At 42.3% G+C, this 26,886-nt stretch overlaps 1 protein-coding gene across 5 annotated transcripts in view; it reads left to right on the plus strand.

Annotated features, from left to right (window-relative positions):
• Positions 1-15,707, plus strand: part of MPP7 (membrane palmitoylated protein 7) — a 243,391-nt gene extending 227,684 nt beyond the window's left edge. For all 5 annotated transcript variants that reach the window (XM_019531481.1, XM_019531489.1, XM_019531504.1 and 2 more), the window contains 4 exons: positions 1,963-2,056; positions 3,151-3,259; positions 10,487-10,630; positions 12,347-15,707. In XM_019531481.1, coding sequence (XP_019387026.1) covers positions 1,963-2,056; positions 3,151-3,259; positions 10,487-10,630; positions 12,347-12,526 — 527 coding nt within the window. In that variant the 3' untranslated portion in view covers positions 12,527-15,707. The remainder of the gene's footprint in view (positions 1-1,962; positions 2,057-3,150; positions 3,260-10,486; positions 10,631-12,346) is intronic.
• Positions 15,708-26,886: the final 11,179 nt, after the last annotated feature.

Below are 26,886 nucleotides of genomic sequence, written 5' to 3' on the forward strand. Positions count from 1 at the left end.
GCCCCCTCCGGGCCTCGCCCTCTCTGGGGCCTGTACCACGCTCCTCGCGCTGCGCGTTTCCCGCGCTTGGGGCTCAGGTGGCCGTAGCTGTGCCTGGCCCCCTTGACCCTTTCCTGGGTCGTTTGCCCCACTGGGCAAAGTGCCGCCCTTACGGGCCGGGGTCCAAACTCCGTACACTGCGCCACTCCGGCACCAACAGTTGTGCCCCACTGGCACTGTGTCCCTACTGGGCACCCGGAGCCCCCAAGTTGCTGGGGAGCCCCGCTGAGGCCTCCTCACTCCCCTACAGCCTCACCTGGTCCTCCGGTTAACCATAACTCAAGCCAAGCCCAAACGGCTGTAACAAAACCAACAAAGAGCCTACCCGCTCATAATGCAAACTCTCAGCCCCTCTCGGGCTCCCAGCCCTACTTCTTATCAGGCTGTTCTCGTCCCTAGCATCATCGCAGCCCGTCAGTAAGGTAAGACTGCAACCCCCGACTCTGGCCACTCAGCTCAGCCACAGAGCTCCTGCCCCTGTGGCATCCAGAAGGGTACTGCTAGCTAGGCTTTGGCCTAGCTATTTATAAGGGCCTGGCCCTGCCCCCACCTGGCCACATGACCTGCCTGGTTGCCCTAGCAACCCCCATCTGTGTTGCTCCAGGGTGCTTCAGCAGCCCTATTCCTCCTGCTAGTAGCAGGCACCCTGGTGCCCTGCTACACTTTAGTTAAAGCACCTCCACAGCCATTTTTCAGCATGGGGACACTGATGCACATGACACTGGAGTCTGCTAGAGTACAATAATTACCATGCTCCATCAGTCTCAATTAATAGAGTAATTACAGCACATCAGAGCAGCTTCAGTGTACATGTACCACCCTGCCTACGTTCTGCTTAAATACTTAACAGACTGATGAACGTGCAGTTCTTAGCATAAGACTTTTCACATAAATTGCCTTTTTTCATCAGATGATTTAGTGCCTTTAAACTTTCACTTGTGTTTTGTTTCTTCTCCCCAAGACTTACAGGTTTGTGAGAGTCACTTAATGACAGGGAAATGTTGAGCAGAATTAGAGTTGTGGCCATTTTAGGAATGTTTCTTTTTATTAGCCAAAGAAGATGAGGTGACAAAAATATTAAAAATATACTCTTTGGGGGTAGCTGGGGGTGTCTGTGGCTACGTAAGTGGGTGAATAAAGAATATATGTGATGGCAAGGTACAGAGGGTTTTATGGGTATGAATTTGGACTGGTCATATTACTCACAAGTGCCAAAGCCACAGTGTTTCATCAGTAATAAAATCCTTTACCATACACCTCACCGCACAGTATCATGTTCTGTCAGGTGTGTACCTGTCTTACAGAAAAGGTACTACTTGATGCTTCAAAGGAAGTAAAATAAAAATAAAATTAAACATAATCTAAGTAATCAGTAGTCCAAGACTGTAGATGGGAAGTGAAAGGAATTCATGCCTGACCACCAAAGGCTAAGGCCATAAAACATGAAATGCAGTTTTTCATCAATTGTATTTTTATGCCCTGTATACTCTTGCTGTAAATGTTTTTAATGATCATAAAAATATTTGGCTCTCTTATACACCCAGTTGCTCAGCTGAATTTATCTTTTATGGTCTTGAAATCACTGGGTTTTCCAAATGATTATGCTATGAAAAGTAGTAGAAGGTAAAAGGGGATTGTTCTAAATTGATGTTCATTTTTCACTATTTTTCTCTGTTCCCATTTTATTACATTTTTCCACTATTTAAAAAAAACCCAATTAGCTGAAATTCATGTCACATGGGATTTTCTCGCACTTGCTTAAAACACTATCCTGTGATGTGCCAAGTGACCCTAAGACTCCTCAAGTCCTATCTAACCTATTGGGGAATAAGGCCATTTAACCCCACACATGATCGGGCCTTTTACATTTGTCCCAAACCTGATTTACATTTATTTTTTAAACTTTTTTCATGAAAACCACAGACACGACCAGACCAAGAAGAGGCCAAGAAAGTGATGGTGTGGAGTATGTTTTCATTTCCAAGCACTTGTTTGAGACGGATGTACAGAATAACAAGTATGTTGCAAAGATTTTAACCTGAGCCAGCGACAAAACAGTGGTTTCATTGCAAAGAGTTATTAATTGGTTCTTTTGAGTAGTATTTAAAGTGGGTACTGATTTAAAATTGTTAAAGTATCATTTGAATGCCTAGGCAGTTCAACCTTGAAGCTTCTTTGGAATAATCAAACTGCAAAAGTAGTGTACAAAACTAACATTTTAAAGCTACCAGAAATTTTAAATGCCTTGCAGATGAGGTAAACTCATGGAGATTTTTAAGGTGTTACAAGGAAGGAGGTCCTTTTTAATTTGGTATCCTTTGTTTTATTAAATGAACCTTGTACTACAAAGGACAGAAGCATTGGCAAGCTTGTCATTGCAAGCATTTGTTTAAATTAATGTTTGTGCAGTTATATTCACTTTCAGGACAGGTACTTCCTGTTCTTATGAATTTGGAGACCTACGGAAAAGCCCTTCACTGCAAACTGTCCAAAAATTAAAATAAATGGAAGACAATGGTAGCATCCTGCTCTTTAGCAGCCTGTAAAATATTACAAGTTGAAATGCTGCCCTAAGCATTTCAGAAGGCAAAAGTGTTAGACACAAAGCTGTAAGTTTTATTGAAACTTCAAAATGTTCTTTGTTTTTTTGGCAAATTGTATTTATGCTTTTATAGCACATAGCCAGCCACCTTGGCTCCATTAGCACTACTGTAACTCCGCCTTCTATTCTGAGACAGAATTTGGATATTCTGTAGTGTGCAGTGAAATTTCAGTAGTTTCTATTGTTTAGGTTATCCACTCTTTTATTGAATTGCATTAGTTCAGAGAAAGAGGTGATGGAAAACATTAGTGTGCTGTTGGACTATACTACCTTTTTCTCTTTAACTGTAATACAAGCAGGTGTTACTGATTTGAAAATAGTAAAATAGAAGATTTTTTTAAAATTTAGATGCCAAAGTACTTGGCAGCATTTCCTTTTATAAAACATGGTAAAAGTTGCATGTAGAATAAAAATATTTCTTCTCCTGAATTAGGTCTTATAAACCAAGCTGATAAGTTTTTGCAGATGAAATAGGAATGATTCTGATCTGTTTTCACTTTCTACTACAGGTTTATTGAATATGGTGAATATAAAAACAACTACTATGGCACAAGCATAGACTCCGTTCGATCCGTTCTAGCTAAAAACAAAGTTTGTTTGTTGGATGTCCAGCCTCATGTAAGTAAGCACCTCTCTTGGCATCATGTCATTTACTGAGTTACATGTTAAAGTTCCAGAAGAAAACTGTTTAATAGAGCATTCCATTTGATTCAAAACTAAATTTATATTCCACATCTTTACTGGTTGTACTTACAGCAGAAAGCATTCCTGAAAGAGAGGGAGAGAAGAAGCATTTCAGTACAAATTGCAAGATCTTTTAATACAAGAACTAACTGAAATGGCAGCTTGCACTATAATATTTACAAGTTTATTACTCTCATATTTTCCCCAACATTTGTCTTCATCATTCCTGTGTTAGAATAGGTCTCAAAATTGATTGTTGAAATCCAAAATATCCTTCAGATACAGGCTAGGCCTACATCCCTTTGTCACCTGAGCAGTCCCTTGATTTTACCAGACCGTTCATGTAAAGTGTTGCAGGATAGGAAATACAAATACAGAGTAGTGTTCTGAAAGGGGAAGGGATGTTGTTAACCCATTGTGTGTATGTTGCTTTTGTCCTGTTGAAAACCCCAGTATGCAGGATTGGCTGGGAGTAACTTTAACTTGTACATTAAGAATATTTAGCAAAGCTTTGGTAGTGTTGAAGTGATGTTACAGCTGTGATGGTGACCTTTTTTTTGGACCAACTGTATGGCTGGGATTGAAGAAGGGTATTATGGTACCCAAAAACTTGTCTAAGTCTATCCCAACCATGCAGTTGGTCCAATAAAAGAGATCACCCATAAAAAGCCAAACAAAATTTCTTTAACTGAAATGTTTTCCTGAGAACAGATTCTTCAATTCCTTGATGTTCTCTTTCAATGTCCCTGGCTTATCCACTGTGTATCTGCTTGCAAGTCAGTAATCAATTTAACCTAAGCTAAATACCAGGTAAAGCAATAATTTTTTACTTTGTTATGTAAATATAAATACTTAGAGGTAGTGGGCAGTAAATCTATGGGACAGAGAAGTTTTCCAAAGTAGCTACAAACCAAGTATGACCCCTGCCACCCCCAGTGCTCCTTCCTGCCCATGGCAGGGGGTCGGGCTAGATGATCTGTCTAGGTCCCTTCCCACTCATTGATTCTATTATTGTAAGTAAAGGGCAGTTGAAATAGGTAAACCTACTAATGTAAAGACCATTCAAAGGAAGAGTTGTTATTATCATAGAGTACAAAGACGTTAGCAGAGGAAGCAGGTAAATTGTAACGAGCCATAAAACTATTGTGTTTGGTTCATAGTTTTTAGTATCCAGTAAAGTTACGAACTTTTGTTGCCAGGCCTGTCTTCCGAAAGAGCAGTGAGCTCAGAGATGGAACGGTTGTTCTGTGAAAGGTGTTATTCTGTTGGTGGTTGGGGATGTCTGTCCTTTATATCCTTTTCAGGGTGTTCATTCTGGCATGCAGCAGTTATTAATTTCATCCATTTAGTTTCAGTGAGTGTGTTTGGGGCATTGGATGATATTAGAGGTGCACTGATAGATTGGTCCAATATTGGATCAGTACCAAAATAAAATTTGCTGTATCGGCCTGATGGGGTAGATAATTTGGCCAATAAATGCTCATGCTGTGTGCAGCCACAGTGCAGCACTCAGGCAGCGAGGAGCAGATCTGGCAGCATGGAGAGCTGCCTCCTGCTGGTTAGTTCATTGTGGTAGAAGCGGAGGGAGGAGGGAACGGGCATGGGGGACAGCTCAATGCCCCCTGCAGTGAGAGAGGAGGCAGGGGTAGGCGTGGGGTGAGGGGAGGTGGCTCCTGCTGCTTGCACCCCAAGAGGGTGGGTTGGGGGGGGTGCCCAGATCTGTGCAGAGAGGGGCGGGGCGGACTGCAGCCAGGTCTACACAGGGCTCTTCTTGGCAGGTGCTGGGCTTGGAGCAGGTGCCAGTGGTGCTGGGAGGATGCTGCATCCACCCCAAGTTTTGCCACAGCTCCACTCCCAGTGCTGCCACCACCAGTCGCCCAGTGCTGACCCAGCTCTTCCCAGCGTGTGGCTGGAGGCAGGGCATAGAGCTGGAGCAGCTCCAGGTGGGTGGCAGTGGCTGCACCGGGAGTGGAGTGGCGGTGGAATTTGAGGTGGATGCAGCACCCTCCCAGTGCTGCTGGTGCACGCTCCAAACCCAGCCCCCATTGAGAATAGCCCTGCGCAGCCCCAGCTGCATCCTGCCCTGCCCCGCACGGATCCAGGACCCCCCCCACGCCCTCCACCAAACTGGACTTACCACCTGGAGGCAGCTGTACTGGAAATCAGATTGGTATCGGCTGTTATGCCTCCTTAAATACTGGCTATTGGTGTTGGCCCCCAAAATCTCTGTCTGTGCAACCCTAGATGATATACAACATGTTGCTGAAACCATGGTAGAAATCAAGTAAGCAAACCCAGAGGATTACTTCAAATGATGAAAATGTCACCTTGCTTGTGTTGTACCTAGCTACACCATCATATATGCCCTCCTTGAGAAATTCTTCTGCAAGAGGTGATTCAGCAACTGCCCCTTTGATAACTGACAGTGCAGCTTATTCAATGTATGATGTGACTGGTATCTCAGAGAAAATGCTGGGGACTTCTGGAAGCTTGGTTCTTGGCCATTTTTGTCTTAGTTCAAAGCAAGTGGCATCTTGAATATTCAGGGTGAAAGGGGGTATCATGGCTCTCTCTCCCAGGATTACTAAAGGGTTTAGCAAGTATGACTTAAATGGAACTTTGGCATATATAGCTCTGTCTTGGTAGAGGAATGGTCAGATACCCTGATTTTCAGTGTCCTAAAACAAGGTATGTTTTAATACCATAAGATAGTATATAAACTGGATTTACCCACCCTCAAAGCAATACAGACTTCTCCACAGAGTAGGGAGTTACCTCAAAAAGGACATTTGGGTTCATGGTAATATCAAAGGGCTCATATTGTTGAGGCTCTTCTGGTGAATTGGATCCCATTTGTTCAGGGCTGAACAGGGACATTGTCAGCATAGCTTACAACAGAAACACCAAAGGGTTTGTTTATCAGTGGTGGCATGCAAATATATACTAGGATAGAAAAACCTCCTTTGGCGGAGGATAATTCAGTGATTTACTTAGATTTTTTTTATACCTTTTCCTTCAGGTCATGTGAAGGAGTCTTTTGGAATTAGACATTCTTGCAAACATAATATTATGCATTTGTCCTATATGTGGGTGGCCAGTAGCCCTAGAAGTTCATTGGTAGGCCTCAGAAGTGAGGCAGGTGCATGGGTTAGAAGAGTTGATGTATGGATCTGCAGGCACTAGATCCCTAAAAGCTCAAACCACAGCCTTGACAGATCTGAGTTGGCATAGTTCTTTGAAACCAGATGATTTCCTCTTACACTCTTTGACTAGCTGCTACTTGACAATTGTTATACATCTAGGTGTAAGCATTTTGAGTCTGTAAACATGCTGACAAATCTAGGTCCCTCTCTGAGGCTGAGAAAGCCAGGCAGGGTGTGAATGGGTGGCTAAATTTGTACTGGAGCGTGGGACAGATTGGTAGTCACCCAACACAAAATATCAGAGAGTACTAGGGTTACTCAGGGATGATGATACATACCTGTCCAGTGGGATACAAATAAATTTTTGCCTGATATTAGGAAGGAAACTCTTACCTATCTGGTAAATTTGGTTGGTATCAGAGGCGGGGAAAATGGGAGTGAAGAGAAGCAGCCAAAGCACCAGCTCCTTCCTGTGGCAGATGCATGTTCTCAAGTGGGTCTGTCTCCCTAATGGACCAGAAGTGGAAGTGTGTTCATAAGAAGGCCCCTACAGAAGCTAGGAAGAGAAGACTGGGGCTCCTAATGTTTGGTATAGTGGAAAAGTACCATTTTTTACACTGGTCCCTTCCTACACCTATATCCAAACAATGGATGATGCCTCCTTGCTTGGCATATGGAAGGGCATCGGGGTCCCAGCAATCTGCTAGGACCAGGGAGAGGGCTCATGGCAGCACTCCAAAGGTGGGAATTAGCAAGGAAAAGATGCTGACCTGCACCATGTAACACTGACAGTTACGATCCAAGATGACTTACAGTTGTGGTGTAATCACTTGGGTATTGTTTTTTCTCCCTGCCTAGTCACTATAGCAGATTAGTTGAAGTCATCTGTCTACATGCATCCTGGTAGATCCATTTGCTATAGGCAAGCAGCTTATTACACACTCTGCCCATCACCTGGTGATAGAGCATTGTTATGGTGGCTACTGCAAGCAGATACTTGCAAATGTAGCTGCTAGCCTGTATGTGTGGGTTCCCAGTGACTTGTGCTTTGGGGGGCACACACACAAATTATTTAGGTCCAAGCAGTCTCCATACAATTTCCCATACAAGCCTCTGTCTTCCGGGCATCACTCCTAAGCTATTATCCAACCTACAGTGATGTTCACTTGCAATCCATCTTTGCTATAAATAAAGATGTACCCAGGCAGACCGTAACCTGTGAGGCTGGTCTTAAGTAAACTGCTGCTTCTGGGCTTCATTTCCCTTGTGTCAGTGGGGACAGGAATTTGACAGGTCCTTTCAGGGAATCTGTTTTTGAACACTGAGTGGTGTGTATGCAAGGAAGCCATTTCCCATCTTTGAGATAAAGTGCTGGTCCTTTCCTAGGGACAGGTTCCTTTTTCAGTTCTGTTTTCAGGTGGACTGACTCCGGTTCCCTTGACTGGGGCATCTCCCAGATATCCAGTCTTGCTCTCAATGCATCCTCTGTTACAGGCGATGGCTCTGTGACTGTTGCACACCTGTTGTGGATTTTTCCCACTCTTAAGTAGGAATTGCATGTCAGACAGTCCTCCTCAACTGTCTCACTCTGTGTCCCTACTTTTGGCTGACTTCAGTGTCTCAGCCACACTGTGCTGTGCCCTAATTTCTTTTCCCAGTTTTGACTGGAACCTTACGTACAGCTAGAAGTAAGCTTGGCCTCTGTTTCTATAGCTAATTGGGCATGATTACTCCCTGTTTAAATAGCATATACTGGAAATATTCTGTGGATGCAATAGCTGAAGTGTATTCACATTAAACCAAATATTATGTCGTGCTTCTTATTACAGAAGCTCCCTTATTAGAGTCTCCCAAACCATCAAAAACTGCAAGAAATGTTGATCCTACAGCATACAGCAAATAATTATAAAGCATTAATGTTCTGGCTATTAAAATATGAGCAGGCCATTGTCTTATGAATACAAAGATCTCATATGGAAGTATGCTACCAAATCTATTAACTGTTTAAGCTTGGGGACCTGTGTAATTGGCAGCCTGGTGGTTAGAACTCGTGACAGGTTCCCCTTGCTTTGTGCTGTACGTGTTCCTGGAAAATGGCACATAACTCAAATTCACATAAAGGAGAACCCACTTTACAAGGTAACAAATAGGGATACACCCCAAAACCTTGAATCTGCTGACCCAAAGACCCATTTCTACCACTTTTACAAGCCAATTTTGGTACTCACCAACAGCAGACAGTACACTCAAGCACAGGGCACTATCATATTGGGGGTGGCAACTACAGAAACACGTGTTGCAGACAACGAGAGACGAACACAGATCCACACAGGAGACTATATTTTGGTATTTTGTCTCACAATGCACTGGACAAAGCAGCTGATTGTGGGCTTCCTCCACACCAATCGTGTGAGAGTGAATTTACCTTGCACATAATTAATTTTTGGTATACAAGGGTCATCATATAAGAGTGAATTCGCACATACAGAAGCCACATGAAGCGAGGGAACCCTGTAGTGCCTGGATTGCTGCTTCTACAATGGCTGTTATGATGGCAGATGGAGGCAACCACCACTCAGGTAGCTGATGCGTGTGGGTTCTCCTCCTCTATTCCTGTGGCACATTGTCATTTCTGAGGCCTTTGGCTTTTTGTACTAAAAATCCCAAGTTTGTTCATAGACTGGTAGGGGTACTTTGTGTGTTTGGGGGGAGAGTGAATGTTCTTGTGGACATAATCTTGATTCCTTGGGTGCCTACAGTTGATGACTCAGATAGTCTCTTCTAGTCAGACATTCTCACGTTTCCATAATGTGGCTGCTAGTGGCCCAGTAGCAACATTTAATTATGTAAGGAGCTGCAAAGGGAGATAAAGCTTTAAGTGCATTTAGACTGCAGTGTGGTATAGAGATACTGGGAAGAGAATATCTCTTGAGGCAAGCTACCTCAGCTTCTGAAAGCAGCCTTGGCATAGCAGCATGGATCTGTGTATGGGCTGGAAGCAGGGTGATGTAACCCATCTGAAGCCTTATGGGGCCATAATTAGACTGCTGCTGCTTCCCACGGCTGTGCAGTGCATAAGTTCTCTAGTTCAGGGGTGTCAAACTCATCCAGCCCCATAGGCTGGAGAAGTAGCACAAGTCCAGTCCGTGGGCCAGATCTGGAGCATGGAGCTTTGTCATGTGGCCTGCAGCTGCTCACGGGGCAGAAATTTTGTGACAGGGCAGGTGGCAATAGGGTTAATTGTCATGGCTCCAGGAGCCATGGCAGCTGCTGCTCATCCCACTAAATTTCCAACCCATGGGCTGGGTGACAGCTCCACACTCCAGATCCAGCCCACAAGTCAGAAAATTGGCAGTGGAATGAGACAGCTGTACAGGTCCCAAAGCTACAGCAATTAGCACTGGCACTGCTCATCCTGCCACCAAATGTCCAGTCCTGCGGGCCAAATCTTTGACTCTCCTGCTTTAGTCAAATAGGCAGTCCTGATCTGACTGAGGAAATTAAGCAGCAGGAGAGATGTCACTTGGTGAGTCTTTTGAGAAGGACTGAGAACAAATGGTTGTCTTTATCTCTATGAACTCTTGCAGGTGGGCTGCAGGATGCCTCCCTCCACCCTCCATCTTTTGAAGTTTGGCCATAGAAAGCTCAGCTCCTAGAACCAGCTCTTGAAATGAGCTGCTTCTTCCTCAGGGTGTAACGAATCTTTGTGAGCATTCAATTCTTCTAGCTAGGGAAGTACCAGCCCTCCAGGCAGGTGCCCCAGGTTTCTGTCTGGCAGACAGATCAGTCTTGGCCTTACCGACAGCTTGTGTGGGGATTTTTTACTATTCGAGTAACACGGTGCACAGAAAAATGCTGTTTGGGCATGGAGGGTGATACTGACTGAAAGGTGCACTTCCAGAAATGTATTATACATTTATTCTGGGTAGCGGAGGATTTCTTTTATTATTGCAGACTCCAGGGCACAGAAGACTGCAACGCCGGTTATTAATTAATTATGATCACTTTCTCTTCCCAGACTGTGAAGCACTTGAGGACATATGAATTTAAACCATTTGTGATATTTATAAAGCCTCCATCACTTGAGCGTTTGAGGGAGACCAGAAAAAATGCCAAGATTATTTCAAGCAAAGATGAGAAGGGGACTGCAAAACCCTTTACGGTAAGTTTTTTTAGACTCAGATGTGAAAAGCAATCAAGAGATCTTTTTAATAAAGGTTTAAAAGGAAAATAAAGCTGTTGGAATGAAATGGATCTTTGCCCTACAACTTTGATGCATGTGTATTTATACATAATATATTCTTTGTTTTTATATGTCTCAAACTCTCTCTCCTGTGCCATAACTTTTTCAGAAGTGTTTTAATTTCTTTTGATGCACTTCAGCATAATTGAAAGTGTATTTTCTAAGCTCCTTTTATTTCACACTATTGGAGCTCCCAAGCAGGAAAATGTTTTTTTTTTTAAAATAGGAAATGATGTGTTGTTTTCAGAATAACTTTAGGTTAGAAAAATCAGAGGTACCATCAATTGTTCAGTGACATTCTCTTATCTTATCAACGTTATTGAATTTTCCCTGAACTAAATTAGACATAACTAACCAAACTCAAAATGAAAAGTAAAAATTTCTTAAATTCACAACTACAGTCACAGAACAAATATTTCAGATACCTTTGTAAGGTAGATAAAATTTTTAAAGCAAATAAAGAAAAAGGGGAAAAAAGTCATAAGTAAGTAGCATCATTTTTAGGTAAAAAGCTGAAAAGTAAAACTTCTTGTTAATCATTCTAAGTAATGCATGCAATTTACAGTATTTACTAATAAACGTCCTAAAGTTAATCACAGACTGACTTTGATATCTGCACATATTTTAGGCTTCCTAGTTCCCTCAATTCAAATATTCTATAAATATATATTTAAATTCTAGGTTTTGTGCCACATAGCTGAAATAAAATTTAGCACCCGTGGGTATAGACAGATAAGTAATAGTACTGGTATTGAATGATACCATTATATGGCAGTTCAGTATCACTGTTCCTTCTGTATGTTCATTGTAACACGTGCGTTTTATCTTTAACAAGCTTCCATTACAGTTTAGCAGTACAGCGATTTAGCTCACTTTTATTGTTATAGGCGCATGCAAATGTACCAGTTGCTTTGTAACAGACTGCGCCTTTGTTATACCTCCCCCAGCCCTTCTCAAGTAGTTGCATTCTACATCTGCCCACAGGCTGACTGCAACACCCTTTTGAACCAGTTTTTGATTTACTGCAGAGTATGTGCAATGCAAAAGGGAGCTCTTAGTAGGGGAAAGGACATGATGTGTCTTTAGGACTTTGCTCATTTAAGCTTCAATCTGAGTTATGAAATAAATTAAATACTTAGTTTTTTACATTTTTTCCCCCTAAAAACATGAACATAAACTCAGTAAAGCAATTCTAGCGAGACACAGGAAGCCGACAGGAACTATCCTTTGGATGTGGACCAAGTTCTTAAAAAATAAAGCCTGTGTTCTGATAAATCCCTTGCTAATAGCAAGCTGAGACTTAGGTAATGCAGTTGTCAGTGCATCATTAATGTAAACAGCTAAAAACAGTTTTCCACTGGTATTCCTAGCACAGGAATGTCTCTGTAATTATCAGTTGGTGGCTAATTCTACTGCTCTAAGAGAGAAGAGGAAAGAATTGCCTTGTCAGGCAAATTCTAGTCAGGAGAATGTTTCAAAGAAGTAATTTGAAATGATGAATTTGGAAAAACTCCTGATGCAACAGAAAATAAGCTGAATAAGACATTTATAGAGCCATTCAGTGGATGTGCATTGAACACTGATGTGTTTGATATACTTGTACTTTGGATTGACAACTTCTACTTGTTTTATTAGGAAGAAGATTTTCAAGAAATGATTAAGTCTGCTCAGATGATGGAAAGTCAGTATGGCCATCTCTTTGATAAAGTTATAGTTAATGATGACCTCACCACAGCTTACAATGAGCTGAAAACAACTTTTGACACACTGGAGACAGAGACCTTTTGGGTTCCAGTCAGCTGGTTGCATTCATAACGCTAGGAATAAGGAAAATATATGATAGTAGCTGGGAATTTGCTAATAAGGTGCATGGTTGGACCCAATTTTGTCACCATTTTCTTGGTGGGAGGGTTTTTCAAGCTTGGGCAAACTGTGACATGCAGCTTCAGACTTGGTGCAATTGAACTGTTCATCTTGTTTTTCTGTATCCTAATCCATCCTGTTTGAATTTTGGGACAAGAAGTTTCCCATGTAATCCAAGCCTTACCAAGGTCAGTACAGTGAGCTAATACTATGTCAAAAACTGCCAGCAAGTTATTTTATATATCAGTGTCCAAGTTGAAGGGGTTTTTTTAAACAAGGGTTAACAGAAGATATTAATTAACACTAGATATCAGTGCATTGGTGGTCTCAGCCATAATTGCTTCCATGAAAGGTTGCACATTAGCACTTGGAAGTTATTACCTGTACTTTAATGGAACTTGAGACAACTGAAGCAGGTGACAGTGACCACCATTTCTATGGACAGGACATCAGTTTTAATTGGATTAAGAATCAGGATGAGGTCTTCTTTCCTTTGTCTCATGTGCACAGAGTGATGTTAGTGTTCGCTTTTATTGAATTTTTTTACCAAATGAGAAAAGAACTTTAGTGACTTAACTGTAAAATATTCTCTGGAAGAGTAACAGTCTTTTGCTGCTCTACCGTGCATATGCATGCAGTGAAATTCTTCATGCTTGCTTTGTGGCACAACAAAGACAACAGTTGGGAATATTTATCTGAATAAGGGAAAGTATGAATTACTTTAAATACTTGTAACTTTAACAGTCTTCCTTTGTGGGCAAGTCTTCTATTAGATCTTCTATAAGATCAGTGATATATTGGCATAAAAAGTAATGTAGTGAGTTGCTTTTGTTTTGTTGGTTTTGTTTGTTTTTTTCCCCTTTAAATCAACTCCAAATACTTCTGGCATCCTTTTAAAATAGTTCTAGCCTTTTGGAGACTTTCAGACAATTAGTGGGGGAACTGTTTTGGGATCTGGGAAGCAGTTGCAATACATGAATTGTTTGTATTAGTTATACATAAAATACTTGTTTTAAAAATATGAAATTTATCAAGACACATCTGAACAGCATTCAGAGGATATTTTGTTTTAAATTCAAATGCTTTTATTTTTGTTGAAGCTTGGAAGCTATGCTACAAAGAAAATTATTCTCCTTTTAACACTGGCTAGATACAATTGAAACCTCAATTTGAATCCTGTGTGATGGAGCAACCAAATATACAGTTGATCGTGTATTTTTAATATTGGTGTCTTCCATTTTTCTTGATTTTTACTACTGAGGCAGGAAATGAGAATATGTGTGAAGAAAGAGTAAAGCATGTGTGTTAACTGAGTAGTGAACTTGTCTTACAGGTACAGTGTATAGATTAATTTGCTTACTTCAGATCATCACATCTGTGCCATTCAGACAGGAAGCATAGTTATTTTATGTTACCATGTAGAGAGAATGTATCTGTCTTGTTTAAAGAAAAAAGAATTTAGTGAAACCTATATATTTATGAAAGGGCTGTAAAGGTATATTACATTTTTGAATTTCTTGTCAGTGTGATCATTTATAAAATAAGTTTCTATGCTGTTCTAATTTGAGACACTGTCTTTGTAAATTGAGTTCAACATTCCATGTAAATATTTTAGGTTAGCTTGTATCCTGATAAAGCCATAAATTCTTTGCAGTTGTCTTCTAAATGCACATTTGCTGTTTTGGTCATTGCGTTTTGATTTAAAATTATGTAAAGCAAGTGAAATGCAAGCAGCAACAACAACAAGAAAAACCCTAGGAGTCTGGAAATGTTTATATTGCAGATACTGACCTACTGTATCTCACTAGGATATGCTGTACTTGAATAGCTGTAATGTTAACTTCTGCAATACTTCTCCATTTTTTGGTGGACCTAAGCTTATTTGTAACACAAGTACCAGCTCATTGATTGCATTTAATTCAAATGAAGTTATAAATCGAGTGTGGGTTGAAGAAACATTCTCTCTTTTAAATTACTCAGTCTAACTTTCCCCTGAGAAATACAGTCCTCAGTGTATTGAGTACCCTCAATTTTCATTGTAGACAAGAAAAGGTGAGGGTGCTCGACATCTCTTTCTGACCTGACCCTGGTATGTCAGAGGAGCTGCAATCCTTATTAAAAGAGTGTGCTGAAACTGCTTCTAAGCTGTAGTGCCAAGATCACTAGTGTAAAATATCCTTCAAATAAAGGACCTGTTTTGCTATATAAGAAACAGATGCTATTAATGTTTGAAAACCCTAGAAGCAGGCTGTCCTTTGCTGCCCTGCAGGCTTTTTGCAAGGGGAAAACAATTTTGAAACTGTTTTAAATCTAATTTTTCAGGTCAGTGGGGCCTATGAAGACCTTCTACAACAGACCAGGGTGGGAGGCCATAAGCTGCCTGATGCTTTGTTCTTTTTATAGAGACACTTACTTTCTGATGCTCTGTGTAAACACTGGCAATAATTTCCTAGACAGCTGGCCACCTGCTCCTGTCTAATTGTAACACCTGTGAAAGAAGGAGAAGGAAAGGGGAGACCATAAAAGCAAACGCAGAACAAACCAAAAAGGGATAAAAGGTGTGAGCCATCTTTGAGCAGCTAGAAATAAAATTTTGAATGAGTTTTTAGAAAAAAGAAAGGTACAGCCCACTCCAGTAAATACCCTTTTAAAACTGACATTATTGCAGTGTGTCCTCATCAATAAAAACAGAATCCATCAGTCTCTGTGAGGCTGTCAGATACGGTACTGGGTCAAGACAGAAAAGGTTCTAATCCAACAGTTTTGTTACTAGGACAGGCCTCATGCATGAGGTAGGGAAATACAAAACCCACTTGTTAAAATTGCCCTGCTAAGATAAAAATTGTGTGCGTGTTTCTGACTTTCAAGGCTTTATGGAGCCTTAGAAGGTGACAATATGTGTCTTACGTAATGTGTATATTCAAGTTGTGCTGTGTGGTTTTTAGATAATTGTTTTTACATTTAAGCACAGATATTTTTATTGTATTTTAGCTGTTTTGGCATAGTAAAACAAATGTTGACATTTTATATTATTGTATCCAGATCTATACTTGAATTCATTGGTTGATGTCATACCTGAAATCTGGTTTTACCTTCTTATGCAGAACAATAAATTATTGAGATAATATATTAATCGAAGACATTTTGCTTTTTGTTCAACCTGTGCAAGGTATTTTATGGTGTCGCTCACCAGAATGACTTCAAATGGTAAAATCTATATGTTTCACAGGTCTCCATCTTAATTGCACCTGTTAACAGTTACTCGTAAATGAATGCTATGGGCAAGGGTATATCAGAACCATTTGTGGTGCGGCCTGTCAGATTCCAGTAAATATGCAAATTCTGCTAAATACCTTGTCACAAGGACATGAAAAAAGAAAGGAAAGGATGGTCAAGGGTGGTCCATTCAAGCCTCTAACATCCCATTGAGCTAGTGTAGTTAAGACACCCTGATTTCTTAGCCAAAGGCACACAAGGCAGTGATGAAGTTGGCATCACATCTGACCACCTTCTATTCCCCAGGGTGCCTCAGTGACCCAGTTCTCAATTACAGCTCGGTGAATCAGGGGCAGTCTTTGTCACAAGTCCAAAGCATGGCTTAAACTCAGGCCTCTGGAGCCATACCATAGCAAAGGATCTTAGCAACTCTACCACTGCATTCATGACAACAGACTTAACATTTCGATGTACTACTTTGGTTGCTTTTCCATTTTCCTTGCCTCCTCCCTTGAATACACTCTTTTCTCCTTAGAGTGAAGTTGCAAAGGAAGCAGAGAATAAAGATAATTGAGAGGTGATCTGCAGATGGGTGGTGTGGGTAAGCTGCGCATCCCTGCTAAGTGTAACAGAGTCCAGGGCTGGCTGAGTCAGAGCTCTGTTACAGCTTTGTGTAAAAAAAAAGGTTGCGTCAGGAGAAGCAACTAACAGGAAGGTATGAGCTAAATTCAGCTGTGGAAAAGGCTTTACTATCTCAGGTTTCAGCCATGGAAAAGTAAAAGTGCCTTCATTGCATTTCTAATATTTCCTTGAAGCATTCTTTGCTCCAAATCTATTCCCAGCTCATTTGGCCATTAATAAAAATGAGGAGTGTTCAGAACCTCTATAAATAAGGTCAATTAAGTACCTAAATATAGTTAGATCCCTAAGTTAACCATCCGAGATTGTGAATTCTTGCCCCTCTCTCTTTGCAAGATCAAGCTCATAGGGAGGGTATTAATGTTTGGAAATTACTGTTTTTTAAACTCAGCTGATAATAGCATTATAAGCATTCAAATGTAATACACATTAATGCATTTCAAGTGCTTTTGTTCTGTTTTAGTATTGTTCTGCCACACCTCTCACATTTTGATTCAAGCTAATTCTATATACAGCTGATTCAAATTAATACTGTGTAGATAGTTGAATCAAAAAGCCTATGTGATTGGTCATTCGGAAGGCTGCTTTTTCAGTAACAGAAAGCTGCTTCAGTTTAAATACAATCTTAAATAAGGTTTTGGCAGCCACAGCTCCTACAGTGGTTTCCTATGTGCAGCAGGATATTTTTTGTCTGTTGAAATGCTGAAAACCTTTTGTATCTGCAGTTTGACAGAATTCTTCTTTGGCTTCTAAGTTCATTATTAATGGCATCACAGTAGGAAACCTGACTGAAAAATGGACGGAAATGGAATGAAGAATTAAGCTGTTTTTTTATGAACTGTTTACAGAGGCTTGTGTTTAAGAATTTATGCAAAAATGTGAAGAAAATAACATTTGGAAATAACTTAAAATTTTGAGAATTTTTTTGTCTTGCTGTATAAAATGGCACAACACTAATGAGAATTTAGAGGTCAGAGCAGCTGAGGACTTCCTTTTAAAATTATCTTTCTAAAAGAACGGCCATACTGGCTGATGATTGGAAAAGTACCAACCACAGTCACTCCATACAGTCTTCTGAGAAGACATGCTTGCTTTTCTATAGCATTTGAATATCAATCACTGGTCCTAGTAATAATATTTTTTTCTGTTCTTTAATTAAAAATAAGAAAAGCTTTACTGTTTTAAGAAATTAAGTTAGGATGACTCAGAGGTTGCTAAATGTACAATTTCGTGCCATAACAACCAAAAAAAAGTCTTGAGAATCCTGAAGCTGAGCTAGGACTTGAAAACTTTTTGATAAGAAATGAATTAATTGAGAAATAGGGGCTATTACCTTTATGCATATATCTTTCTTCCCTTCTGTTTTCATGTCGATCATTGAAAACCAAAGAAGAAAAGTGGGTCATGGTTGTTGCATTTAAGCATTTAAGGCTTAGGTTCTGGCCAGCAATAGCAATACTTATAGAATAATTGAATGGCAGATGTTAAGGACCACCATCCTTTGGGGAGCCCCTGAAAACATTTGTTCTGCCTTTTTGAGTTCAGGGGCATGTCATGTGAATCTGCTGCCCAGCAGTTGGTTTCAAGGACATCTAAAGAACACTTGGATCTAGCTTGCATTTCTCTTTGAATAAAAACTTGAGATATAGGATGGTCATTCCTTCATCACTGATTTCTTCCTTGAGAAACATAAATGGGCAGCATTGAACATTTTCTAAGCTGCTTTGTTACCAAAGGCCTTTACTTCTGAGAGGATGAAGCTGCAGCTATGCAGTTGTTTTCACAGAGCTAGCACCCAAATGACTCTCCCAAAGGCATCTATTTCTGCCTGAAGACTGCTGTTTCTAATGTAACTAAAGTCTTTTGGGAGGGCCACGATCTGAATTTTCGACATAACAAAATATGCTTAATTAGTTTGAGCTTCTCCCCTCCTCCTGCTCAGCACTCTGGTGCTACTGGAGTAAAAGATTTGTTCTTTGACAAAAAATAAAAATGTACTTTCTGGTTATGTACAGATGTTACACTTAAAAATGCAGGCGGCTAGAACAGGCAACAAATCACCACTGGATATTAGTTCAGCCATATGTGGACCTTACACTTGGATCCCTTGTTAGGTTCATCCTTAGTTAGAGCCTTGTTGCACAGTAATTCTGGGCAGTTCCTACAGCTCTTAATCCCTGGATTGTCTGCACATTAACACCATAAAGTGGTTTTAAGACCTCGCTATGAGATTCAGTTATGCCAGTCCTGGCCAGGATTATCTCTGATCCACACTACAGCTCCCGTTCCATTAAGGTGTAGCCACTCCCTATTGAAGTCCTCCAGTATCCCAGGGTCTTTCACACATCTGCCCTTAGAGCAGGAATAGAAGCCTGTCCTAGCTCACCACCCCTGTAGTGACAAGTTGCAGCTAAGTCCTGCCCCTCCTCACCAGGCCTCTAGTGGCAAGTCACAACTGTGTAGGTGGGGGACAGTCAGAAAAGGTTTCTAGGCTAGAGGTGTGACTGCTTCAAACTCCAAGCTCACACTAACACTGATCAACATTTGTGTGGCTCACAGCATAAGGTGCAACAAGGCCCTAATTGTCAAAGTGCCACATTGTACAGACATTCCCTGAAGGTTAGATTGGGCAAAAATGGCCAGCCTAATCTAACTTAGTCCACCAGGGAGATGTGCTAAGTTAGAATGGGCATGGGTTAGACCGATCTACTGAACATCTGTACATGTTGGAGTGTAGCCCCAAGGCTGGGAAATCCCAACTGCTTGTCCCAGGGCTGTGCTTTTCCTTCCCTGTCCTCCCCGCATGCCTCCTGATCCCCACCTCAACCCCAGATGGATAACCTCCCCATGGACCTGGCAGCCCCTTCACCCTGGACTCACTAGCCTCCTCAGTCATGCCTGCTCCTCCCCTCACCCCAAATTACTTAGATCAGGTTTCTGGCATAGGTGAATGTCTGTAAAACCAGCACAAGAAGTGATTTGCCAGATCACTCTTGGTGCCGGTTTTACAGAAGTTTGCCAGTCCTGGGAGCCCAATCTAAGTCAGTTGAGGTGGGGGACCTGCCCCAATCAACTCTCCCTGTGGGCCAACCAACTCCTCCCACAGACCTGCTAGACCCCCAATATCACTTGCGTCTCCCCCCCATCCTGACTTACCTTAGATCAGTTCCCAGCACCAGCCAAACATCTGTAAAACCAACATGGAGTCTACAATCACATGGCTTAAAGTAAGCCACATGTTTATAGATCAAATCCAAAGAATGTCTGTAATGTTCTTCAATTGCAAAGAGCAGGACTCAAGTAAGGAATCACTGAGTTAGATCAGGCAACCTTTTTTTTTTTTACCACATCTAACGTCCCAAACTTTTAAGTGTAATGTCTATACAAACCCATGGTTATCTTGGGAAACTGAAACAGAAAAGACAGTTTTTCTGGCAGAGGGTGCTACAGTTATTTAAGAAACAAATAGGCAAAGCTGAAATGGGAGCCAGGTGGAAGAGTAATTTTATATGGTTGCATTTTCTCATGGGGAAAAAAAACACATTTAATTTATGTAGTCCCTCGGAGTGGCACATGCTAAATCTGTGTGGCTTGTTTTCTTTTGTCTTCTAATTCAAAAGATTAGTTGTTTTTGTTTGCACACCTCTCCCACTGTTGCCCTTGCATGGCTTGGATATCTCACAGTTGTTGGTATCATTGTCATTTTCCCCAACACATATATCAAAAGCCTGCTCATAAGTGATGATGAGCACCTAGAAATTACTCCCGGCTTCAAAGGCAGATCTGTGCCACACGCTTACTGTGCCAGGTAGTGCCATGCTCAAGCTGGCTGTGTGTGTGCACATGTGCACTCCCTTGCTAAGCAGAAGCAGCGGAGCAGTACTTGCTGAGAGGCTGTGCTAATTGGACCATCCATTGTTCCACAAATATGATTGAATTCTCTATGTGAGGTAGCATATGTGAAGCCAGTGCATAATGTTTAAAGGTGCCACTGTCTGCCACACTAAGTTTGCAATGCAGACATGTCCAGAGAAAGTTGGGGAAAGACAATGCTGCCCAGACCCTATTTGTAGGGCACATGAAAACCAATGACTCTGAATCACTTTATATGATACTTCATGGTGTATTTATATAGATCCTTTTACCCACATACATAAGTCACCCTGCCTTGTTGTGAATTTGCATTATTGTTATGCTTACAAGGTTTGCTTCTGGACAAGTATCCACTGTTGGGCCTTGTACATTGTCCCTGTCCAAACAAAGACAACAGACAGGATTGAGAGGACAAGGGAGTAACAACACAGCACTGACTGGGATGGCAGGAAGCCTTACCGTTGTCAAGCTATTTGTAGGCATCATCAAAAAGAAGTTTTAAGGAAGGTTCTGAAGCAGGATAGAAGATTACTTTTATGGATACTTCTAAGGCCTCCACCTAAGAATGAGAAGCACGGTCGAAGAAAGTTCATTGTTAGTTAAGTTAATTATTTAAAGGTTTAACAGGTGGGCAACAGAGGTGATAACATAATACACCATTCATAAGAGGGAGCCAACCCTTCTGTAGAAAATGAGAGATAGCTAGGTGCAAATAGAGTGCCTTGAAGACAAGTATCTTAAATTTGGTTTGAAAGAGAAGGGGAAGTCATTGGAGCAATGCAACATGAGGGATGACATGGTCAAAATGACAGACTAGGAAAATGCCCTTTGCAGCAGCATTCTGGATAGTTTAGGGAGTGAAGTTACCATTGTCAGGGCCAAAGAAAAGCAGTTTCAGTGACCACACTCTTAGATACCATGCACAAAACATCAGGAGGATTTAGCTATGGCTTGAATGGGAGAACCTGAAGAGACACCTGACTAGGTATTATGGACCCAAGAATCATGGTGGTCTGCTATAGTGTTCACATCTGAGGTGGTACAAGGCTGTTATTCTGCTATAAAAATACGAATGTATAGTGGAAGACAATCTACTGAGCTAGGGACCCTACATATCCTCTGCTGCTGGTCCTACTCTTGTGAAATACATGATGGGTAGGGAGTAGGGATCTACAGAATTCACAGCAGAAGTGGGGTGTGCAGCAGGTCGTTTAATCTTGCACATTCCCCTGTGCACCCCTCCCTTCTCCCCCATTGATTGGTGGAGAGACCCAACTGCTCCCTCCTGAGTGGCAGGGAAATGAAAATCACAGTTTTAAACATGGCACCATTTTTGCCTCCCCACTGGTCAGCAGCAAGCACTTGGGCCACTGGAGCCTTTCAGCCGATCCGTGGTGAGAGGCAAAAGCAGTGCCATATTTAAAGCCACAGTTTTCGCCGCCTTGCCATTCAGGAGCAAGCTGCAAGCAGGGCCCCTCCACCAATCAGCAGTGGGGGAGCACACAAAAACCTGTAAGAATACAAGATCTGCAGCACACCTCACTTCTGCCATGATTTTGGCTGGTCCCTAGTCATGGGAACTGTAACAACCACAGTAATAAGGTGGAAGGTTCTAGACACCATTGGAGGTGCTGGGATGCAGAAAGGCATGCTTTGTAGATGACTAAAGGTTTTTCTTTATATGTAATAATGGTACTAGCCAGCTGGATATTTTGCAAAATTAACCTAATTTATTGGGTTTTACAAAAATGCCCTTATTGACATAATTTATCATGCATTGCTCTTCAGAATATAAGTACCTGTCATTTTGAAAAACAAGATTTTGTACCCTGTCATTATTAATCCATCTCATGTTGACATTACTCCAGCACTACAACCAGAAGTACAGCCAGCCTCATTTTACTGCATATGCAAAAATAAAAACTTATTAAAAGCTGCAGTTTTCAACAATTTCTTAATTTATTTCCTCAAACAGACCATGCTTACAAAAGTTTCCCTATTCTTTAATTGAAAGATAATTGCATTCTTGTACCTAGAAAAGCAGTGAAGTTACAGGCTTGCAAAGATAAATGTAATTCTACACAAGCAGGACTTTCACACATCTCAGGAAGGTTAGGATTTACTTTTCAAATGACAGTATTTTTTCTTATGTCATGGAAGTCAAGAGAGTGATTGAAAGCATACTGCAAGGTTGTTCACTGCAGGCCTAGTTAAACATGGAATTTTGCAAGCATTAACTTAATTGTTCTCTAAATAAAAAGGCTATTTTGTACATAGACTATTATTTTATGATTGCCAGATAGAGAGAAATGTGAACCTGTCAAGAGACATAGGAATTTTTCTGCATAGGAAATCACTGGACCAAAAATGTTTTGCCCTTTTTTATAATGCTTTAGTGTAAAACACCAGTCTGATGGTTTCATTATGCCAGTATCCCATGTGGACCGATAAGTTCTGTTTTGCCTGCAAAATAGGGACTGAATTTCATTTGGACTAAAATGTACCTTGTATCTGAAACTGCTATTCACTGTTGTCACCCAGCCAGAGGGGAAGCTGTGGTGCAGAGGAGATAGTATGGGGACGATTGTCAGATCTAAAGTCACTACCTTTTGTCATGGCCAAGTCTCTTTTAGCAGTGCAGCCTTGCTTAGAGATCAGTGTTACTTGCTATGCAGGTGATAGAAGAGCAAATGAGACTGGAAAATATTGTTTGCTTAATGTTTAAAAGTTCTTATGGCAGCTTCTGTGTGGCACATAGCAAATTACTAAGTGGGAAGACGCACTATAGCAGGCAGGCAGTAGAAAGCAAAACATCAGATTAAGCAAGGGACACAGAGCAGTAGATTGGGCAGGGGAAGGGGGATCAGAGTGGCACCTGGGGAAGGTGTGGGACTTAATGTGTGGTTTGCCTGCCAAAAAGGTTCACCCCCTGTGGTCTAAAGGGCTTAATAATTAAAGAAAAGGATTTTCCTTAATGACTAATTTCAAGTGATTTATTCTGTTTCATCTCAGTTCCTTTCATCCCTAAGCTCTTGAAAAGCTATTGCTTGTCATGGGCAAACAATTTAATGAGTGCACATAGGGGAGTAAAAGGGTGTGTGCTGGTCAGAGGTTTTTGCACTGTGGAGTTAGCAGCCTGTTAAGGCAACTATCCATCCTCTGGACCATGGTGTATGTACATTTAAGGGCTAGGGACAGAAGTTGCATAAACTGGTTTAAGTGATCAGAAACTGGTTTAAACCTGTAACAGAACAGAAGTTCAGTTCACATAAACCAATTTCAAAATGGCTTAAACTGATTTAAGATAAGCCTGGTTGAATGTAGTATCAAAGGGGGTGTGTAGACAAAACAGGGGCCCTAAATTAAAGCAGTGGGTTTTAAAAAACACTGCTTCAATTTAGGGCTGATTAAACCTCTGTGTCATGCATACACCCCCGCTGACTTACCTGCCTCTTCGGTGGGGAGGGGAGGGTGAGCTTTTGGCGGACGGAGCAATGTGTGGGCTGCAGGGGAGGCCAGTGCTTCCCTCTGCACCAGCTGCGCGCTCCTCCCCCCCCCGGCAGCACCCACCCACAGGCACCCAGCTCAGGTGGTCCCGGGGGGGACCGCAGCCACAGAGGGGAGCACCAGGTCCCCAGGCAGGCAGGCTCTGGGTGGGGGAAAAAATAAAAGATCAGGCTCACTGCTTTTCTTAGGCACAGCTGCTTTCCTGGGCTGCTGTCAGGCTGTCTACAGGGCTTCGTGCACAGTCGTGGAGCTGCACAGAACTCAGTGCTTCACTCAGCAGCTGTAGGGGCAGCAAACTAAAACTCCACAAAGGAGTTTTAGTTTGCTGTGCCCCAAGTCATTTAAGGCACATTATGCCACTGAATTTCCTACAGTGGCTGGAATTAATGCGCAATATGCCGCCAAAGTGTGCAAACACCGACACCATTAAAGCAGTGCAAAAGCATTAAGCCTGCTTTAAAGTGTTGTGCAAACATGACTCTTGTTTCATTTATACATGGCCAGACTCAACTGATTTGGGTCAAACCAGTTTATGAAACTTCTGTCTCAGTCCCCGTCCTGGTTCAAGTTAAATCATAGTCCCCCAGCATCCCAGCATGCTTTCCAGCTCTGGGCTGGGCCATGCTTTCTGCTCCAGAGAGCAGGGCTGGCCCTGCCTCTCAGCTCCCTAGCTGGAGCAGTGAGGGCTGGCTGGCAAATGGGGGAAGGGGGGGCGAGCTCAGCTGGGGATGCAACCCAATATATGAGGGGGAGACTGCCTCCTCCCCCCCAGACAAAACCTGATTGGGGTCTAGGGCCAGGGAGGGGGGGTTAGTCACTCCTTCCCCTACTCAAAATTACTGCTGGCTGCAACTGGACTACAAATCCCAGAGGCACCTGGAAACAGGAGGAGGAAGTGATGAGCAACCCTATACAGTCCTGCTGCTTTAATTCTAGACGGTAAATCCCAGAGAACTTGGGGGCAGCAGGAAGAGGAAGTAAACACAGCTGTGCTCTAGCACCCCACCCCACCCCCGGCTTCTGACCTGAGCCACGGCAGGCATGTGGCTGCATTTCCTGTATCAAAGGTAAATGTCTGTTCACTTATGTTTAAATTGAATCTGTGTACCTTAAACTAACCTGCAAAGACTGAACTGATTCAGCCTCAGACTTTTTGACTGTACCTAGCCAAGAGTTGCCTGATGAATTTGCTTGTGGCTGACGAGCCCAATTCAGGAGTGACACAGCTTGGTGCAAGTTTCATAGATCTATGCATTGTCTAAATTGGAGTCCAAATGTGTGCACTCCTCCCAGCTTTCTACATTGGTGTTGAGTGACTTCATATAATTTTTGCACATGTTGTGGTACCCACCATAGAAGGCAACCCCACTTTCTATGCCATCTTGAAACACTGCACAAAATATTGCACAAAAGCGCATCTTGCACAAAATATTCTTGCGTCTCTTCCCATCCACCTAACACAGCCAAGTCATCGCAACCTCCTCTGCTTCATAGTGATTTCTAAGTGTGTCAGTCTTGCATACTTTAGCACCTCTGTGTTTGGCATTTTGTCTTCCCACTTAATTTTCAGGATTTTGCACAGGTATTATATGTGGAAGCTGTTCAGTCTCCTGATGTGCCTAGCATATGTAGTTCACATTTCTGAGCCATGAAGCAGGGATAACAGCACGCAAGTCTCATAGATTTGCATGTTCATCTTAGTTGATACAGGTTTCCCTCGCTTTATGCTATACATGCATTCCCAGAGAACGGCACATAAATCGAATTCACATAAAGTGAACCCACTTTACAATGTAACAAATAGGGATAGGTTCCCATGGCGGTGAGGGAGGGAAGGAGTGAGGCTGGGACTAGGGAAGGGAAGGGGTGTGGGGAGGGGTGCTGCTCCCGGGGCTGCACAAGGCAGTAAATCAGAGGGAACAAAGCAGCACTTACCCCAGCTCTGGCTGCAACAGCCCTGGGAGCAGCCAGCGCCAGGTGCCTGCAGCCACTATGCTGCACCATGCTCCGCCTGTCCCCGCTCACCTCTGCTTCTGGACTGCACCGTGCCCTGGTGCAGGTAGCTGATGTCGGCTGCTCCCAGGGCTGCTGCAGCTGGGGCTGGGGTGAGTACTGCACCCAAGCTGCCCAGGGCTCTGCTTGTCCGCACTCACCCCAGCCTGTGCTGGGGTGGCCCCGGGAGAAGTCGACACCAGCTGCCTGCACCATGACTCGGTGCAACCCAGGAGCTTGGGTGAGCCCAGGGGTGGGGGGACAGGCAGAGCACAGTGCAGCCTAGTGGCTGCAGGCAGCTAACACCAGCTGCTCTCGGGACTGCTGCAGCAGGGGCTGGGGTGAGTGGGACCACGGTCCTTTCCCACCCCCCCACCCCAGACTTACCTGCTTGGGCAGGAGGAGCATCTAAGCTGATCGCATAAGAGCGAATATATCTTGCATGTAACGAATTATGGGTCTAAACATGCTCATCACATAAGAGCTAATCTGCATATAGAGGACCCACATAAATTGAGGGAAACCTGTAGTTTGTTGTTGATGGTATGTTGTTATTCCACAAACATTTCTGTAATGGCCTGAAATTCTTAGCTGCTTTTCTAATTCTGTTAGTTCAGTCTGAAGGTCAAGTAGTAAAAGCTGTTTGTGATGCCACCCTCCAGAGGTGATGTCAGGCACTAGTTCTTGATGGTACATAATCACAGTCTTCTTAAGATTAATTGTCAACCTAAAATCTGCCCAAGAGATTTTGCAGGAAGATTCACTGTGAGCAACCAGGGCCGTTGCATCCACAAACAGGAAATCTCTTAGAATCAGCTTTTTTACCTTGGTTTTCATTTTAAATTGCGCTGTTGAATAGCTCCAGTTATTCAACATATATACAGGCATACCTTGTTTTATTGCGCTTCACTTTATTGCGCTTCGCAGATATTGCGTTTTTTACAAATTGAAGGTCTGTGGCAACCCTGCGTCGAGCAAGTCTATCGGCGCCATTTTTCCATTGGTTAGCATTTTTTAGCAATAAAGTATGTTTTAATTAAGGTATGTACATTTTTTTTAGACATAATGCTATTGCACACTTAATA

The sequence above is a fragment of the Crocodylus porosus genome, unplaced genomic scaffold (assembly GCF_001723895.1).
Source record: "Crocodylus porosus isolate Cpor-Errol unplaced genomic scaffold, CroPor_comp1, whole genome shotgun sequence".
NCBI classification, from domain to species: domain Eukaryota; kingdom Metazoa; phylum Chordata; order Crocodylia; family Crocodylidae; genus Crocodylus; species Crocodylus porosus.